A 19060-nucleotide genomic window follows, 5' to 3' on the forward strand; every position below is an offset into this window, starting at 1 on the left:
GCCCTCCAGATGTTTTGGCCTACAACTCCCATGATCCCTAGCTAACAGGACCAATGGTCGGGGAAGATGGGAATTGTAGTCCAAAACATCCGGAGGGCCGAAGTTTGGGGATGCCTGAGATAGTTCCTTTGTCCCCTCTTGGCTGGAAGCCAATTTCAGGCTAAGGAGATGTTGCTTCTTCGAGGAATGGCGTCAGAGAGAGAGATGGCTGCCTCCCTTGTGCTATTTTGTTACCTGAACAGGTGAGGTCACACCCACCTCTGGTCACATGTAGAGGAAGTTTATCCCAGTCCAGGAGGAAACAGGAAGTTCGGACTGGCTGGTTCAGACACCCCCATTTTTTATGTCCACTCTAGGAATGTTGTATTTGACTGCTCTGTCACCCCACAGGAACTGTAGTACAAAACCAGCCGGGGACCCAAGTTTGGGAAGCCCTGGTCTACACTGACTGGTAGCAATGGCTCTGCAAGGCTTTGAGCAGGGATCTCTCCCAGCGTCACCTGGGGACACCGAGGGACCAGCCCCAGTCTGGCACCCACTCAGTTGGGAGCAAGTACCATGGGGCTTAGGGGACCCAGGTGGCGCTGTGGTTAAACCACTGAGCCTAGGGCTTGCTGATCAGAAGGTCGGCGGTTCGAATCCCTGTGACGGGGTGAGCTCCTGTTGCTTGGTCCCAGCTTCTGCCAACCTAGCAGTTCGAAAGCACGTCAAAATGCAAGTAGATAAATAGGAACCGCTACAGCGGGAAGGTAAACGGCGTTTCCATGTGCTGCTCTGGTTTGCCAGAAGTGGCTTTGTCATGCTGGCCACATGACCTGGAAGCTATACGCCGGCTCCCTCGGCCAATAATGCGAGATGAGCGCGCAACCCCAGAGTCGGTCACGACTGGACCTAATGGTCAGGGGTCCCTTTACCCTTTACCTTACCATGGGGCTTGATTTGGAGCGAGCCCACTCTGTCTTGTCCCACACAGGGATGCCTGCTTTGCTTGCAGGGCAGTGTGGCGCCTCCTGATTGTTTGGGAGGCCGTTGGAAGTTTGAAACTTTTGAAACTTTTGCTCTGTCCGGCATCCCCTGTTGAAGTTTTCTTCCTAATGAGTGATTGATTGGCTCCTTAGGGCTTTGCCAAACATCACAACAGTCCAGTTGCGCTTCCTTACCTGCGCACTCTCGGCAAAGAAACTGCAGAGTATCTTCTTGCGTAGCTAGAAGCCTGTGTGAACTTGCAGAAAGCGGCACACGATAATTAACAGAGATAAGCTTCTGTCTTCTAAACTAAAAAGCTTTTTTTGCAGAATAAGAAACAACTGACCGGGAGAGCAAGGCGGCATGACTGCTCTCCTTTCCGATCAAAAATGAAAGTAAAGTTTTTCACACACAGAACAAAGAAAACATTCTGTATGTAGGAACTGTAACATGATCCCTTCCCAGTGATCAGGTGACACACAGCACATAGCAAACAGCTGAAACCCTTAGTGGGTACCTGCTTCTCCTCACATCCCCAACACCGGAAGCTTCAAAAGGAAATAGCTGCAGAGAACCCTCCTCCTCCGCTTCCCCACCGGCGTTGAGAGTTTCCATTGCTGCTGCTCTAAAAATTCCTTGCCCACCTTCCCTTTAATTTTGCTATGTCATCCATTTCTTATTTCTATTTAGAACTGTAGAGTTGAAAGGGACTTCCAAGATCATCCAGCCCAACCCTCCGCAATGCAGGAATCCCGGCTGAAGGATCCATTGAGACTTTACATCCATAGCTACCTTTCAGGCGATTTTGCTTGGGTTTAAAAGCGGAGCTTAAGGCGGCCTCCATGCACTTTATGCTTTTAATGTTTCCATCCCTTCTGCTCTGGGCTGCCCAGCCGGGGCTTGTGGGAAGGGTCCTTGGAAGCCAAGCTCACTCCCCCCCCGCCCCGCCCCCCCCATTTCTGCCCTGCAGGCACCTGAAGATGAACACCATCCCGGAGAGCCTGGCCTTTGCCAACCACTGGGGGGACCTGCTGGTTGGGCTGGAGAGACACGTCTTCCTCATCCACCACAACAAGTACCTGCCCAACCACTACAAGATGAAGGTGGGGGCATCTGGCGTCCCTTTGGGGGTGGGGGGGGAGCAGGCCACCTGCCCGGGCTCCCCGCTACTGCCCCCGCGCTCTTTGCTGGGGATGGCCGTGGAGCTGGTCCCGCAAAGCCTGTGCCCTGTCTCTTGCAGCTGCTGTGCGCCAGGTTCCTGGAGCCCCTCAAGGGCATCCCTCTCCCCATCAGCGATGCCCACTTCGAGGCTCTTGTCAAGGAGAACGTCCGGCGGCTGAAGCAGGACCAACCCTTGGAGGAGATTGAGTAAGATTCTGGAAAGCAGCTGTCTCGCTGAGCACCCAGCGCCAGGGGCACAGCACCTGGCTCCCTCCTTCCCTCACTCTGGCGCCCCTTAGCAGGGCTGCTGAGACGAGGCTCTTCTGCAATGAAGGACACCTATCGATCTACAGGGCAAGTGGAGAGTGCAAAATAACAGGTCCTTGCCCCGAGGACTTTACATTCCATCCTTTTAGGAGGGGAAAGGAAATGGAGGCAGGGGAGAAACAGAGGAATCAGAGCATTTATTTTGTCACTTCCTGCGTAGGCTAAGCTGCAGTGCGCCTTGGGGGGGGGCTGCAGGAGCTCGAGGTGTTGTGGCAAAAGGTTGGTTTTAGAAGGGATAGGAAGGAGGGCAGAGAGAAAGATTCCTGCATTGCAGGGGTTGGGCTGGATGACCCTCGGGGTCCCTTCCAGCTCTACAATCCTGTGATACTGTTTGGGGAGGCAGCTCCAGGGGCAAAGAGGTCACTGGGTGGCTGAGGGTGGTGCTGAGGGGTGTTTTAGGACAGAGAAGCAGCTGAGCGTCCCTGGGGGGAGAGGCCAAAGTCAGGATGTCAAGCTGCCTCTGGGGGTCTCCTCTCTCTCTCTCTCGTTCTCCCCACTCAGGTCCCCTGTGCCTGGAGGCCGCAGGATGGCCTTGCAGGAATCCGGAGTGCTCCGCGACATCCATGCCAGGACGGAGGTAAGTCCTGCCGCTCCCGCTGAGAAGACCAGAGCCACTCCAAAGGGCAGCTGTGCCCTCACTGGTGCCAAGGCCAGCTCCACAAGTGCCATGCGCCACTCAGCACCGGAGGAAGCTGCCCTGGAGTCCCGTGGGCGATGTTTCTTGGCGAGATGGAAATGGGGGTTCAGGGGACAGCAAAGACCAGGCACATTCCAAGGGGGGAAGCAGGCTGCGAGAGGGGAGAGGCTTCTCAGCCTGGCAGCGTGTCTGGAGGGGAGGAGAAGGGAGGTCCCCCGTGGGCAAGGGGCTCTCTGACCACGGGGCAGAGCATGGGAGGGAGGGGAAAGGGGCAGAGAGGCCTTGAGCTCTGCACCCTCTTGCAGGGACTCTCCCAGATGGCCGACAGGGACCAGGATCTGGAGCTGGTCCAGAAGGGGAAAGCAAGCGTGGCCAAGAAATTGCGGCCCACCAAGGAAATGAAGGAAGAGGCCTTTGAGAAATACCTGAAGATATTCTACAAGCCGCAACCCAAAATTGAGGTGAGGCTGGGGGGTCGACAGGAATCAGAGATGGTGGCAGGTAAGGGGCACCTTCCAGCCAAGGGTGGTCTCCGTGGAGGAGGTCCTGCAGCCCCTCCCTGCCTCGGATGGAAGGGCGAGGGGAGGGGAGGGGAGGGGAGGCCAGCCCAGAAGAGGTCAGACTTCCCAGGAGCTTTTGCTCCTTTGAGCATCTCCTCTGCAGAGCCATGGAAGAGAGACAGGGGGTAATTTTGCATGTTCATCCAGTTGGGCCGCATTTATTGCGTCTCCCCTCCCCTCCCTGCCGCCTTGTCTCTGCTCCCAGATCCCGGAGGAGGACACCTTCAATGCCGATGAGGTGCTGGAAGTCATGCGCCAGGCGAAGTCCCTATCGGAGCTCTATGGGCCAGACGGCATGTTCCTGGGGTGCTTCCCCCCACCCATTTCCCTGGAACGTCCCGAGACATTGGAGGTAACTGGTGGGGTGTTCCTCTGCCCCAGAAGCCATGGGGTCTCCTGCCTGATGTCTCTGCCCTCTCGCCGGTGGCTCTGAGCCAAAGGCCAGCTCCCATTGGCCCTTCCTCAGTTTCCCTTGGCGAGAGATGCCTTTGAAGCCACCAGGGGGATATGGCCCGGAGGCTGAGCTTCAGCATTCTGCGTCCTTTTGGGTGGCCTGAGGTGATGCCACTGAGTCCTTGTCCAAGGTGGCACCTTAGGGCGACTGTGTGGAGCCATCTTGGTTTGCGAGAGACCTGGTTCTCCTGCCTTCCTCCCACCTGCCCCACAGGACACCAGCTCCCCTGCAGAGGAGAGCCCCCTGGCGGTCCTCTCAACAGCCCCGTCTGTGTCTGAAATCAAAGAAGCTGTATCCCCGGTTCCTCCAGTGAGAGTCCCGGTTTTTGGGTTGAGAAGGAGCAAAAGTGAGCAGGTGAGGGGCTGGCGGGGCAGCTGGAGTGGGGAAGGGGTTGGAGCAGTGGCAGAGGTCTGAGCGTGGCCCTCTTGTCTCCCAGATAGGCATGGCACAAAAGGGAAAGAAACCCCCCAAGCCGAGGAGGAGGAGGTTGCCCCCTCCGGTGCCCTCGCCACTGGTGACAGCCCCCGAGGAGATTCCGGAGCCCAGCTCTAGCTCTCCCTTGGACGAAGCGGAGACGTTTTCCCCCAGCACAAGACGTCCTTCCCCAGGCCTCATCCTCTCTGGAATGGACACCAGGGGTAGCAAGGTCAAGATTCGTAGGGCAACGGTGAGATTCCAGAGCGCCAGAGTGCGTGGGGGGGGGGCAGGGAAGTAGGAAGCACATGGACTGACAGACAGGCACACACAAAATCTAGTGTTTAAAATTTGTGCCCGCCTAATCCCAGACGTTGTGAGTGCACTTGAAGCTGCTGCCTTAAATTAAGTCTGACCTTTGGTCTGTCCAGCCCAGTGCTGTCTTCTCTGGCTGGCAGCAATTACTCCTTCTGCAGGGTCTTCCTCAGATATTGGGGCAGTAAGGCCCTTTGGGCTTGAGATGCTGTGAAGGATTGAATCATAGAATCATAGAATCATAGAGTTGGAAGAGACCACAAGGGCCATCCAGTCCAACCCCCCTGCCAAGCAGGAAACACCATCAAAGCATTCTTGACATATGCCTGTCAAGCCTCTGCTTAAAGACCTCCAAAGAAGGAGACTCCACCACACTTCTTGGCAGCAAATTCCACTGTCGAACAGCTCTTACTGTCAGGAAGTTCTTCCTAATGTTTAAGTGGAATCTGTTTTGAACCTGGGACCTTTTGTATGCTGGGTCTTTTGGAGAGATGGTTTCACTCACCCACCCATGCAATCTGAGCATCGGATGGAGGGGCTCACAGCATCCACACCTGACACAGTTTGCTTCTTCATCAGTCTCAGCTTTGGATCCAGCACGGAGGAAGCAGGTCTCTGTGGTTCCAGCTTCCAGCCCAGCCCAGCCCAGCCCAGCCCACAAACACACACAGCTGGGTGGGGAGTGGAGGACTGGCCCCCACCCATTAGTTTAGAGGGCCCCATCGCTTCGTTGCATCTCTCGCATCGCATTCGCAGCACAGTATTTTGGGAGGCTGATGAGGACCCTTCCATGGCCAGCTAGGTGTGTTGCCTCCATCTGTCTTGGAAGACTATGGAAGAATCTGTCTTCAGGGATAAAGTCAAACCGCAGGAGAGTTATGGCACCTGCGGTGGCTGTAGAGACCAATAAAAGAGGACCTGTTTTATTGCAGGAGGGCCTCTTCTGTGGTGCCTCCCCACCTGCGGGATGCTCTCCCCAGGGAGCCTCACCTGGTGCCCTCCTTACATATCTTTAGCTGCCAGGCAAAAGCATTCCTCTTCTCCGAAGGCCTTTGGCTAATTAAACAATCTCTGGCTTTTTAAACAGTGGGGAGATGGGGGTGTCATTGCTTTTGTTTGTTGCTATGGTATGTCTTTTTCATTTTTATATTGTAAACCACCCTGTGGTCCTCGGTTGAAGGGCGGTATAGAAATTTGATAAACAACAACAACAACAACAACAACAACAACAGTCTTACAAAGGATCTTGTCTGACTAGTTTGGGAACTTATTCCATTGAATTCTAACCCTCCCTACATGCAGGGCTCCAATAATTGGAAGGGACTCAAGGCATCATCCAGACTGACATTGTGTTTTATGTTGCAACCTGCCCAGGGACCTTAAGGTGAAGGGCAGGTCATTAATAATCATTTATGATAGTCCCAAGAGAGGACTGAAGTCTGACGAAAGAGCCTTCTGAGTTTGGCCTGCAAAGTTAATCCAAGTCCCTCCTTTTCCTCGCCCTTCAGTTGAAGAAAGACTTGGGTGCAATCCAAGAGTCCGAAATGGGTGCTTCCGTCACACCCCCTTCACAACTCTCCTCAACCCCCAGTTTTCCTGGGGAGCCCATCAAGAGCGAGAAGGTAAGAGGGGCCCCACCCTGGCTCACCTGGCACCCACAAGCAGCTCCTCCTGCTGCTGCTGCTGCCACACCCCTTTCTCCCTTGGGGGCTGCAAGTGACGGGTGCGACTCCCACGGGATGTCCTCTCTCAGCTCCCTGACCAAAGCTTTATCCCTGCCCAAGGCAACCCAAAGTCACTTCCAACCAAACCACTGAAATGAACAGGTTGGTGGCCATCATTGCCTCATGAGGGAGGGAGTTCCACAGTTTAGCTCTGTGGTGCATGAAGAAGGATTTCGTTTTATCCATCCAGAATCTTCCTGCACTCAGCGCTGGAGTTCTAACGCCCACCCCAGAGCCCAGCAGAACCCCACCCCACCCCCCCACAGTCCCCCATTTCTCTCAGCCACCACCAGAGGGAGAATCTCCTCCTCCCCTGTAGAAGAAATGGCCCACCCACCATGTGTGTCATTCTATGTCTTTGGGCTCTAGTGCAGGAGGGGCTGGCGAGTCCCCCCTGATATGGACGTTGACAGGTGTTGGGGTGGTTCTGTGTCCTGTGCCGTTCACTGGCTGGCAGGAGGCATTTTGGAGATGGGGACAGGGGGTGCAAGTGAGGTGAGGGGGAAAGGAGTGGGTTGCGCAGGTGTCCTCCCCTGTGCTTCACCTGGGCGACCATGGATTGTGTGCCTAGAGTGTCGTCTTCAAGGAGTTCCCATCGCCAGACAAGAGCCAGGGGTCTCCTTCCTCGCCAGAGAAGAGCCAGGGGTCTCCTTACTCGCCAGACAAGATCCAGGGGTCTCCTTCCTCGCCAGACAAGATCCAGGGGTCTCCTTCCTCGCCAGACAAGATCCAGGGGTCTCCTTCCTCGCCAGACAAGAGCCAGGGGTCTCCTTCCTCGCCTGGCAAGAGCCAAGGGTCTCCTTCCTCGCCTGGCAAGAGCCAGGGGTCTCCTTCCTCGCTTGACAAGAGCCAGGGGCCCTTTCCCTTGCCAGCCAAGAGCCAGGAGTCACACCCAGCTTTGCCAGTCAGGAGCCAGGAGTTGTCTCCCTTCTCGCCCGTCAGGAGCCAGGAGTCTTCACCCAAGTCCCTGGGCTCCATTTCCCGCATGAAGAGCCAGACATCTTCCGTTATCATCAAGGGCTTCTTTCCCGAGAGGCCGCCTTCCGGCAGCAAGGACTACTTCAGACTGCAGGTTGTGAGGCTTCTCTGGGCCGCTGGCTCCTTCCGCTTCCCCTAGTCCTCCTCCTCTGGCTCCAGGGAGAGGCCACAAGCCAGTCTGCTGCCAGTGCCTGGGGCAGAGAGTGGGCAATGCTTCTCTTCTCTGGCACCCTGAGCAGCTGCCTTTCCAGGGCAGTGTCATGGCCGGGAGAGGAGAGTCCCCTCTATCCCTAGAAAAGCTGAGCTGGAGGACCATTGCTTAGGTGTGCTTTGTTGACGGCAGGGCTGTGCCTGGATCAGGCCCACCTAGTCCTGCATCGTGTTCTCACAGTGGCCAACCAGATGGGCATTATAGCCAGATGGGCCAAGCAGGACCTGAACGCAACACTATTTCCCCTTGTTGCCCCCACCCCATTATCTGGAATTTACAGTACAGTAGATGTAGACTGTTCCTGGGCATGGAGGCTCTGCTTTCAAAGCAGACCTCTGTAAGAAGAGCCTGCTGGATCAGGCCTGTGTGACCTTCACAGGAGGGAGTAGCGGGTGGGGGAAGGAATCCGATTCCCTTCACACCTGAAGCTGAATTTAGCAAATTCCCACTTTCCGAAAGAATACGAGAACCAAAACGCTGGCACCTGTCGAAAGCCATCCAATATTTCCCAATGAAACAAGGTTTACAAAAATTCCAGAAGGGGGGGGAGGCAAGCCCCAAAGGTCTTGTGCCCGTGCGGCTGGGCCCGGCAGCCGCTGGTTGCCCTTTGCTGTTGGGGTGCGGAAGGGGGCTGCTGTCTGAACTGCTTTGCTCTCCCTTGCCAGGAGCTGGAGAGCCACCAGGCGCCGCTGCCCAGGTTGTCTTCTGGGTTCATCCCCAACTCGGTGGCTGCCCTGCAGTTTCACAGCGAGGAGATGCTGGCGGAGGAGAGAGAGGAGAGAGAGGAGAGACTCATGGGGGTGGTGGAGCCGGTAAGGCGGAGCGGGAGCTGCACCCTCATTGCCAGGCCTGCTGGGGGGAGGCTGGCTGCGGCTGAGCAGAGATGCTCTCTGGAGACCCCTGCCTGGAAGCCTGGGAAAGGACCAGGCAGTAAACTAACTCGGCACCCAGAGAGGACAAACCTTGGCAGGGGAGGCCACGGCAAGGCACCCCGGAGACACCCTGGGGCAAAACTACAATGCGAGATTTGCTTGCTTGCTGCTTCAGCCTAGCTTTAACTGCTGGTCTTTCCTCTCTTGGAAGCTGTCCAGGTTCAGACCTGCTTAGCTTCGGAAGGGCAGCAGTCTCAAGAGGCTGGCTGTGGGTGGGGCCCACTGTGGGACACGGGGCTCCTCTTGGCCGAGGGGACCTGCACTTTCCCTTCTGCCTTTGCTAGGAGACAGAAAGCCCCTCGAGAACGTTCGCAATGTGGAAGGTGGACGAGGACGAAGAGCCAAGGACACAGGTTTCTGAAGAGACCGGCATAATCAAGCCCAGTAGAAAACAGGTAAGCAGACACCTCTTCCCTACCTGGGATGGTCCTCCTGCCTCTCTCTTGCTGGCTGGCAAGGGATGTCCTGAGAGGGTCCTGTGTGGTACACCTGTAAGCAAGGAACCCCAAAGTCAGGCTCTTTCTCTCTGTGTGTGTGTGTCTCCTTCGGTTTCTCCTCATTTTGTTTTCTTTTAAATAAACAAAATAAACAAAAGATAAACACCTTAAAGTATTTAATGCCTTATAATTTGAACTTAATATGTAAGTTAGGATCAGATAAAATGTTGGTGGTGTGGCTTGAATAAAGCAAATTACACAGACATCTTCTGGAATTGTTCTCAGATATAAACATTCTGGAAATTGGTCCAGGCTATTATATCTATTAGGGACGCAGGTGGCGTTGTGGTTAAACCACTGAGCCTAGGGCTTGCTGATCAGAAGGTCGGCGGTTCGAATCCCTGTGACGGGGTGAGCTCCCGTTGCTTGGTCCCAGCTCCTGCCAACCTAGCAGCTCGTAAGCACATCAAAATGCAAGTAGATAAATAGGAACCGCTACAGTGGAAAGGTAAACGGCGTTTCCATGTGCTGCTCTGGTTTGCCAGAAGCGGCTTTGTCATGCTGTCCACATGACCTGGAAGCTATACGCCGGCTCCCAATAATGCGAGATGAGCGCGCAACCCCAGAGTTGGTCACAACTGGACCTAATGGTCAGGGGTCCCTTTACCTTTACCTTTTATTATATCTGTTAGGATATCAAATACCATTGGGGGAAAAATATTTCTAACCCAGAGATGCATTTTAAATAAAAGGACACATTCTACTCGTGTAAAAACACGCTGATTCCTGGACCATCCGCTAAATAGCTAAAAATTGTGGGGAAGCATATATCTGCCTATATCTGAATGGATTGAGGAAATTTGGTCTATGGTAATTATGATTAATCTATTAGAAAGGGATGCATATTAACCACTCTAACGGGTTTATGGGGAAATTGGCATTTGGGGCAATGTTTTGGAGTCTCCTCCTCTTTATTCCAGACGGATCTTCCTGAGATCTTCCTGACGCAGCTGGATGAGTCTCAATACCCGGAGCAGAAGAAAGAGCCACCCTTCTTTGTCCTCCCATTCTTGGACATGCAGTGGTTCCAAGACCTTTTTCCTGAGGTGAGAGGCTGAAGGGCAACGAGGATCTGGGGACCATCACTAAGGGCCAAGAAGGGCCAAGGAGTCTTGCTGCCCACAGGAACTTCTCCCTGCCACATCCCTTGTATATTTGGGGCTCTGCTTGCGACAGACCTGGAAGACAAAGATTTCCTCTACTGTACTGGCAGACCCACTTTTTGTATAAATGGTCTTCTCCCAAGGAAATAATGGCAACAGGCCTGCAACTATAGTCTGATCCTTGCCTGGAAACGGCTTTGCTGTCCAACTGTGATCTGAAGGGATCTCTAAACCCAACTGACAAGGACCCCTCCCTTAAGCTCTAGAAAGGTCGAATGACAAAGAGCTTTAGGTTTGTGTTTTGAAAGCCCAGAGGATGCAGAACATAACGTGTTTTGTGTGTGTGTGTGTGTGTGTGTGTGTGTGTGTGTGTGTGTGTGTGTGTGAGAGAGAGAGAGAGAGAGAGAGAGAGAGAGAGAGAGAGAGAGAGAGAGAGAGAGAGCACTTAACAGCCATGCCACCTATCACATGGAGAATAATTTGAACGAGAGACTCCAAATTCCTGTGTAAACCAGTGAAGTCAAATATCAAAGTATAAAGAATTTTATTTTGGAAATGTGAGGGGAGAGAAGCAAAGAAAAGAGAAGAAAAGGGAAAGGTGACAATATTTCGCTCACAGGCGACATATAACTTAGCTACCGGTAGTTGTGTTTTACCTGCTTGAGTAGAGTCTTGGGTTTGAGAGGATGCGCAGCGTTCCGTGCAGAAAAGAGATTCAGAGAGAGTGAGAGTGAGCATCTTTCCTCGCCTCTGGATGGTTCTGAGGAGACAGAGGAGGTTGAGGGGATGCCTCACCTTTATGGGAATTTGAGACTGATAAGCCCCAGTTTCTTAATGGCGATGGGTGGTGGTTGTCTGGGCCAGTGCAAAGAGAAGCCCCATCTCTGATGCCGGTGGTCCCAATGGCCAGCTAGAAGGGTATTCAGAGGCTGTTTCCGCCTCCATAGTGACCGTATTCCTAAACTCCCATTGCAAAAGAACTAGCCAGTTCTGGGAGGTTGGGGTGTTGTCAAAGTAACATTAGGTTTTAACCTTAGAGGGAAGGGCTGTTGCTCACTGGTAGAGCATCTGCTGCTACAGACCATGTGAGTAATAATAATAATAATAATAATAATAATAATAATAATAATAATAATAATAATATATTATTTATACCCCGCCCATCTGGCTGGGTTTCCCCAGCCACTCTGGGTGGCTTCCAACAGAAAAATAAAACACAATAATCTATTAAACATTAAAAGCCTCCCTGAACAGGGCTGCCTTCAGATGTCTTCTAAAAGTCTGGTAGTTGTTTCCCTCTTTGATCTCTGTTGGGAGGGTGTTCCACAGGGCAGGCGCCACCACCGAGAAGGCCCTCTGCCTGGTTCCCTGCAACTTGGCATCTTGCAACGAGGGAACCGCCAGAAGGCCTTCGGTGCTGGACCTCAGTGTCCGGGCAGAACGATGGGGCTGGAGACGCTCCTTTAGGTATACTGGACCGAGGCCATTTAGAGAGAGAGAGAGAGAGAGAGAGAAGATAAGCTCTGTGCACATTTTATCTCTTATCAGGAGGGTGAGAGTGTGGCATGAATAAGCAGATTCCTCTCCTAGAATCCTAGAATTGCAGAGTGGGAAGGAGGTGTCTGGTCCAAACCCTCGCAAGGCAGCTTCCCTTCCCTTCCCTCTCGCCAGGGCTTTCCACCGGACATGACCTTGAATGAGTTCCTGACGAAGATGATGGCGTCATTGGTTGTCACCAGAGACTTTGGCCAAAAGGCAGAGCTGGTTGCAGCCATCTTGAGCCTGAAGGACGAGATGGGGATTCGGATGAAAGAGCTGGTCTGCAGCACCTTTATCCAGGTGTTGAACAAGAGGGACGACATGCCCTCCCTCCGGGTGAGGGTCACTCTGGGCTCCTTGCTTTGGGCTGCCGTGCAGATCTTGTCTTGCATCTTCTGCTAGCTAGAGCAACACACACACAAGCATGCCTGGAAGGCTGGGCTTCCACTCTCCCCAGCAGCTGGCTAAAGTTTCTGGTCTTCATAACTGAGCAGCCCCTCAAAAAGAAGGTGGGAGCTCCTCCCCACTGGGTCTGGTGGAGAAGGTGCTTGGGCCCAAGGGGGACTTTTAAAAGGGGTGGGAGATGTTTTTGAAGCAAAACAAAAAGGGGAGGGAGGGGAGCCAGCGGTTGCAAGGGCTGCCGATGTCGTTCCTTAAGACGGTTCTTTCCTTCTGATGGAAACTGTGCAAAAGGCAGCTCTTCCCACAGCCAGCAAGTCCCCAGTGTTGTGCATGCCAGCTGGAATGTGCCCCCCTTCACCCCACCAGAGAGGGAGGCCCCCCGACTGTCAATCGATTTCAACTTCCCTGCTGGCCAGACCCAGGAGTGACTTGCAGGGCCATAGAATTGTAGCGTTGGAGGGGACCCCAAAGGTCATTCAGCCCAACCCCCTGCAATTCAGGAATGCCTTATCTCAGGGCAGCTGCTTTGCATATCCAAGGCATCCCCACGCACCCAGGTTCCTGTTGCGAAACCTCCACATCTCCAGGTTAGGGAGTTTGGAAAAGACCTCTCTCTCTCTCTTCCTCTCTTTGCCAAAGCCCGTGGAGAACCACTGCCAGCCAGAGTAGACACTGCTAGCCCAGGCTGGCCCCTGGCTTTGTGGGCTCCTGTGACTGCCTGCCAGCCAAGACACCCTTGTCTTCTCTCGACATTCCAGGAAAGGAAGCACCGGAAGTTCATCCTGGGCACCTTGCAGGCCCTTGTGAAGATGGACAAGAACAACAAAGACCTGATGGTGGAGCTCATGGCCTTTTACCTGCAGGCTTATCCCCCGGACAAGTAAGGGGCTGGGGGGGGGGGTCACTGGTAGGAGCCTCAGCCTTAAGCAGGGCAGAGGAAAGAAAAGGCTTCAGGAAAGTTTGTCAAAGTTGCTGCTTTTCAAAGTTGCCAGCTACTCTGGCTGGCTCTATCTTGATTGCTCTCTCAATAAGCAATCCTTTAAAAGAAAACCAATTTTAAAAGGATTTACTGCAAGGGTTCTGTTGAAGTTTTGTTTAAAGGGAAGGGTTCCACCACTGCAAAAAAAAAGCCTGAGAGGCACATGCCACAGGGGAATTGATTTCAACACAGCTTCTCTTATCCGCATGGTTTGGAAATCAGGTTTTAGGACCACGTAGATTTCCAAATTGGGGTCGCGGGTGGCGCTGTGGGTTAAACCGCAGAGCCTAGGGCTTGCCGATCAGAAGGTCGGCGGTTCGAATCCCCACGACGGGGTGAGCTCCCATTGCTCGGACCCAGCTCCTGCCAACCTAGCAGTTCGAAAGCACGTCAAAGTGCAAGTAAATAGGTATCGCTCCAGCGGGAAGGTAAACGGCGTTTCCGTGTGCTGCTCTGGTTCGCCAGAAGCGGCTTTGTCATGCTGGCCACATGACCTGGAAGCTGTACGCCGGCTCCCTCGGCCAGTAAAGCGAGATGAGCACCACAACCCCAGAGTCGGTCACGACTGGACCTAATGGTCAGGGGTCCCTTTACCTTTACCTCGATTTCCAAATTGCCTGCCCAAATCTGTTTCCCCCATGTTTGCCTTCCGTTAGCAAGGTACAGGCAGCAGAGACCCCCCCCTTCCATCCTTGCCTAGATGCACATTATCTAAGAGCACATGGACGGCAACCGGCAGGAGAGAAGGGGTATTTAAAGAAAACCATTCCTTTCACTCCTTGCTCTGACAGGTATTTTATGGCTCAGGTCAGCAAATAAGTCCGTCTTGTGATGGCGTGGAAGGTGTAGATCTGGCCATGGGGGTGCAAGTCCCCTGGCTTGCAGCGTGAGCCCACCTGCCTCTTTCTTTTTCCTTCCAGGGTCATTATTTACAATCTGATGAAGCAGGTGGGAGTCCAGGACCCCCACAGCTATTTCACCAAGGAGCTGAGCTCCTGGCCGGTGGAGGCGAGCGACGCCAAAGAGACCGTGCGAGGAGCCTGCGACCAGTGGCTGGGAGGGAAGATGCGGGAGCTCAAGGTGCCTCTTCCCCCTTCTCTCTTCCTTCGGCCGGGGAGGGGATCACCTTGCTCCAGGCCCCCCTAACTGCTACAGAGTTTGTCAAACTCCGCAACCAGGAGCCAGGCTAAAATCTGCAATGCACCCGTTCTCTAATGGCCTTTTCTCTAGCGTGTCTGGGAGGAGTCAGGGTCTGTTCTCACCAGGGCCGGCGCCTCCATTTAGGCAAACTAGGCCTTGGCCTAGGGCGCCGAAATGGAGGGGGCGCTGTCGAGCCTGCCCGCCTGCGCTGCCGCCAGCGCCGGGAGCAATGAGCGAGCAGTGGCGGCGGCAGCGCCCATAGTTGAAGCCTTCAGCTATGGGCACTGTTGCTGTCGACGACGTCGCTCGCTCGCTGCCGCTGAAGAGCTCACAGCGTCCCCTCCATAGGCGGAAGGCGCGCGAGCCGAAATGAGAGCTCAGCGCCCTCCCGCCTATGGAGGGGACGCAGCGGCATCAGCGGCGTTGTGCACGCGGCATGACACGTGCATCATTATGCACGACGCACGCGTCATGATGCATGTGCTGAGGGGAGGCGCCAGAAGGTGGTTTAGCCTAGGGCGCAAAAAGCCCTAGCACCGTGCCTGGTTCTCACACAGGGGCAGCTCAGAGTGTGAGGTTCCCTCCTCCAGGAATATATCGGCCATTTGCCCAACCATCCCCAACCATCGGCTTCACCGCTTCAGTTTTATGGGTAGCTAGAAGAATCTCCCTTCATCAGAGAGGAAAGTCTTAGAACAACCTTCAGCTAGAAAGCTTTCATTAAGGCTTTCAGGGGTTGGGAACTTCAGGCCCAGGGGCCAAATATGACCCTTGGGAGCTATGAGCTGTTTGAGTGATTTAGCCAGGCTGGAAGCGTGGTCTTGAACTGTGGCAACAACTCTTGCAGAGGGGTGTGATTCTGTGCATCGATGACAGTAGATTGGACAAGGGGGATTTTTATGTTCATTGCTCTGCCTACAGCAGGCATGGCCAAACTTGGCCCTCCAGCTGTTTTGGGACTACAATTCCCATCATTCCTGACCACTGGTCCTGTTAGCTAAGGATGGTGGGAGTTGTAGTCCCAAAACAGCTGGAGGGCCACGTTTGGCCATGCCTGGCCCACAAGCATCAACTGGATTCCAACCTCAGCAGCCAGGAGCCCAATCTATGGCACCAGAATCCAGTCCAAATGTCAGGGAGAATCGATCATTAGGAGAATATGGTTGATGGGAGAAATGTAACTCACCTGTGCCAGCCTATAGAAGATGCTCCACCTAAACCACCTCTAATCTTCCAGCATTTTAAGCAGAGATGACTCACCTCCCTCCCCCCGCAATATTTTTAATGCCCCCTCCACTTTGCCATTAAAAAACCCCTGACTCCTCCTGTGGATCCCTTCTTGCGATGCTATGACACCAAAAGCTTTTAGTGACACCCCAATGTGATTTTTTAAAATAGAAAAAAAGCTTAATTATTATTTCCTGAGAAAAATTAACTAAAAGGCATTTTTCACTGACTATATTTCTATAGATCATCTGCTAGGAAACTGCAACACCCAAAGTTTTTTATTTGGTGGGCCCCAAAGCCCTCACCCGAAACTTGTCACTTAAAAATATCTATTTTATGGGTCATTGTGTCCCCAAGGCTCGGGGGCTTCTGCTTTTGAAAACTGCCTCCAGCTCAGCCGAAGACCACCAGTGGGGGACTGGGGGGGGGGTCCCAGGCCACCTTCTTGCACAGCAAAGGGATTTGCCCTTTGGACAACGATCTTTCAGCAAACTCTTTTCTCCACACTGGAAGCGGCACCTGATGATTCTCTCTTTCTCCCAGGAGCACAGAGCTCAGCTTTTGGCGCAGAAGGTTCCATCCAGGCAGGGGTATTACTTTAAACCTTTCCAGAAGGTAAGAAATATTGTGCGTCCAGCCTGGTCTTCGTTGCTTATTGATTGTGGGAAGGAGGAAGGGTGAGAGCAGTTCTCCTCCTCTTCCTCCTCCTCCTTTGCCCCCTCAGCTTAGCTCCCTTGCCCCCCACCCCACCCAGGGGGATCTCCATCCTTCAGAGCCCCTGGCTCATCCAGGCTTTTTAATTTTCCTACTCCGCCTTGTTTATCGATACTCCAGGCAATTACAAAAGAAGCAAATGAAATCACAGTCCGTCCATTACCATAGCTATCAATAAAGATGTCTGAAAATTATATATAATTTACATATGAACCGAAATTTAGAATCCATTGCCTACCTAGCCACAGTGGTTGAAATGCACGCTAAGTGCATTTCAAAGCTGGGTTCTGTGTCCAGTTCTGGGCACCACAGTTCAAGAAGGATACGGACAAGCTGGAACGTGTCCAGAGGAGGGCAACCAAAATGGTCAAAGGCCTGGAAACGATGCCTTATGAGAAACAGTTTAGGGAGCTGGGTATGTTTAGCCTGGAGAAGAGAAGGTTAAGGGGTGATATGATAGCCATGTTCAAATATATCAAAGGATGTCATATGGAGGAGGGAGTAAGATTGTTTTCTGCTGCTCCAGAGAAGCGGACACTGAGCAATGGATTCAAACTTCAAGAAAGAAGATTCCACCTAAACATTAGGAAGAACTTCCTGACAGTAAGAGCTGTTCAACAGTGGAATTTGCTACCAAGGAGTGTGGTGGAGTCTCCTTCTTTGGAGGTCTTTAAGCAGAGGCTTGACAGGCATATGTCAGGAATGCTTTGATAGTGTTTCCTGCTTGGCAGGGGGTTGGACTGGATGGCCCTTGTGGTCTCTTCCAACTCTATGATTCTATGATTCTGACTCCCATGTTGTCGTCCTTGTTCTTGTTCCAGCAGAAGAGACGCTCCACCATGGAGACGGAGAGCAAGATGTCTTCCCCGGAAATCTTCCAAGAGGTGAGGAGCCTTGCAGAGGAATCTTGTGATGCCAGCCCAGGTTGCGGGCCTGGAGGGGTGACTGTTCCTTCCAGGCGGCTCTTGCAGCTCCCATCAGCCACCTGCCGTAAACCTCTGGAGGATGCCAGGTTGGCAAAAGGCTAACCCTCGAACTGCCCCTCAAAAGCCCCTTGGTACATCTTCTCTGTCTGACCCAGGAGCAGAGCGGCTCTAGTGTGGACCAAGAGAGGCGGCTGGAGGGGAAATATTCCCCTGAGAGCTACAAAGAGGTAAGGTCTGCCGAAGAATCCCACAAAACCAGGCAAGTCGGCCCCTGAGAGCAAGGGGCTGTCCCTGTGCCAGGTAAGGAGGGGCCTCTTCTTCCCCTGCGATTCTTGCGTTGCAGCGGGTTGGACTAGATGACCCCCAGGGAACCCTTCCAACTTTACATTTATATGAATCACTTCTCTTTTTTGTCTCCAGGGGTTTGCCTGCCTCCGTGAGACCAGATCTTTTAATTTTTATTCTTACATTTTCTGTTCCTCACTGAAACTCTGGGTGGTTTGCAGAAGAGAGAGAGAGAGAGAGAATGTGCAATCCAGTGGGGGGTGGTGGGGCAGAAGGCAGGGAGCCCCACAGCAGGTGGCCCTAGAGCCAATGACCAGCCCGCCCTCCCCTTCTCTGCTGAGTTCTCTACAGGGAACACTGAGACTAAGGAGGAGGAGGAATCTTGACAGCCAAGGCCACCCCAGGAAGAAGGGCAGCTAGGCAAGTGGGGGTACTTTGGGGGCCGTGCCGCCACATCACCCTTGTGGGTCACCCTCCACTCAACCAAATATCCTAAAAAGACAGGCTGAAACATCTAATCCCTTTTCCCTGGCCGCCCGCAAAAGCTGATAGCTACCATACTGCAACTATTTAACTGCAAAGTGAGGCTCTCGTTGGTGTCTTGATTCCAGGTGGGAAAAGACCTGGGTGAGAAGGAGCAGGCAGAGAGGAGATTCCTGGTGGAGGAGAAGAGGGCATGGAAGGAGGAGAGTCGACAGGTATGGAAAGTACCGTCCCCATGTTCGTCCGTCCCCCGAGCTCCCCAGCCAAAATGCCCTTTGTTGTCTAACAAAGGGTTAGGTACCTGCTATAAACATTCCCTCCAATAGTGAACTTGGATGGTTGAGTATCTGTCATTAAAAAAAAAATTATTTTGAGTTTTAGATAATTTTATACATATAAAACAAAACCATTTCAAACATTAAAGTACAAGGTTCTTTCGAATCTTCAGACCTCCCTCCATGGGCTCCATACTGGTATTTAAATTTTGGTTTACTGCATCTTTTACCGAAATCAGGAAGATCAAGTACTGGTATTTTCTAAAGATTGGAGTAAATTTGTAATTTATTTAAAAGACCACTGTAAGAAGTTAAAGCTTTGGCAGGGATGCAATGTTCAATGATTTATGGTAATTATGGCTTTATAATAGATGGATAAGGGAAGAGTATCTGCCATTTTGAATGAGGGGACCAGTGCTAGCATTGCTATGCTTTGAATAGATTTTATAGAGAGAGAGTTTTAATATTATTAATGTTGAATTGTTTTTAGTGGTTGTTTTTCTCTGTTTTCAGCTGTTCTTAGTTCATCTGTAGGCCACCTTCTATTATATATAAATAACAGAAATAATAAATGAAAAGGGATCTTCCATAAATAAGACAGAGGGAGGCCTGGAGAAGACTTGCAAGGCTCCTGGTCTAAGTTGTCTGAAACCCTGAACATGAGCAATGCATTCAGAGACATAATAATAATAATAATAATAATAATAATAATAATAATAATATATTATTTATACCCCAGCCACTCTGGGCAGCTTCCAACAAAAGATTAAAAATACATTAAAACATCAGTCATTAAAAACTTCCCTAAACA

The 19060-nt window shown here is 52.4% G+C and overlaps 1 protein-coding gene across 2 annotated transcripts in view; it reads left to right on the top strand.

Annotated features, from left to right (window-relative positions):
• Positions 1-19060, top strand: part of WDR97 (WD repeat domain 97) — a 40657-nt gene that overhangs the window by 15894 nt on the left and 5703 nt on the right. The window contains exons 10-28 of one of the 2 annotated variants that reach the window (XM_060278203.1): positions 1937-2069; positions 2207-2334; positions 2956-3031; positions 3397-3552; positions 3857-4003; positions 4319-4459; positions 4542-4772; positions 6343-6456; positions 7130-7630; positions 8413-8559; positions 8964-9074; positions 10097-10222; positions 11951-12154; positions 12979-13100; positions 14120-14279; positions 16110-16181; positions 17102-17164; positions 17362-17433; positions 18103-18189. In XM_060278203.1, the coding sequence (XP_060134186.1) occupies positions 1937-2069; positions 2207-2334; positions 2956-3031; positions 3397-3552; positions 3857-4003; positions 4319-4459; positions 4542-4772; positions 6343-6456; positions 7130-7630; positions 8413-8559; positions 8964-9074; positions 10097-10222; positions 11951-12154; positions 12979-13100; positions 14120-14279; positions 16110-16181; positions 17102-17164; positions 17362-17433; positions 18103-18189 (2791 nt within the window). The remainder of the gene's footprint in view (positions 1-1936; positions 2070-2206; positions 2335-2955; positions 3032-3396; positions 3553-3856; positions 4004-4318; positions 4460-4541; positions 4773-6342; positions 6457-7129; positions 7631-8412; positions 8560-8963; positions 9075-10096; positions 10223-11950; positions 12155-12978; positions 13101-14119; positions 14280-16109; positions 16182-17101; positions 17165-17361; positions 17434-18102; positions 18190-19060) is intronic. The other variant, XM_060278204.1, reaches the window with a different exon arrangement.

This window comes from Zootoca vivipara, chromosome 8, assembly GCF_963506605.1.
Source record: "Zootoca vivipara chromosome 8, rZooViv1.1, whole genome shotgun sequence".
NCBI lineage: Eukaryota > Metazoa > Chordata > Lepidosauria > Squamata > Lacertidae > Zootoca > Zootoca vivipara.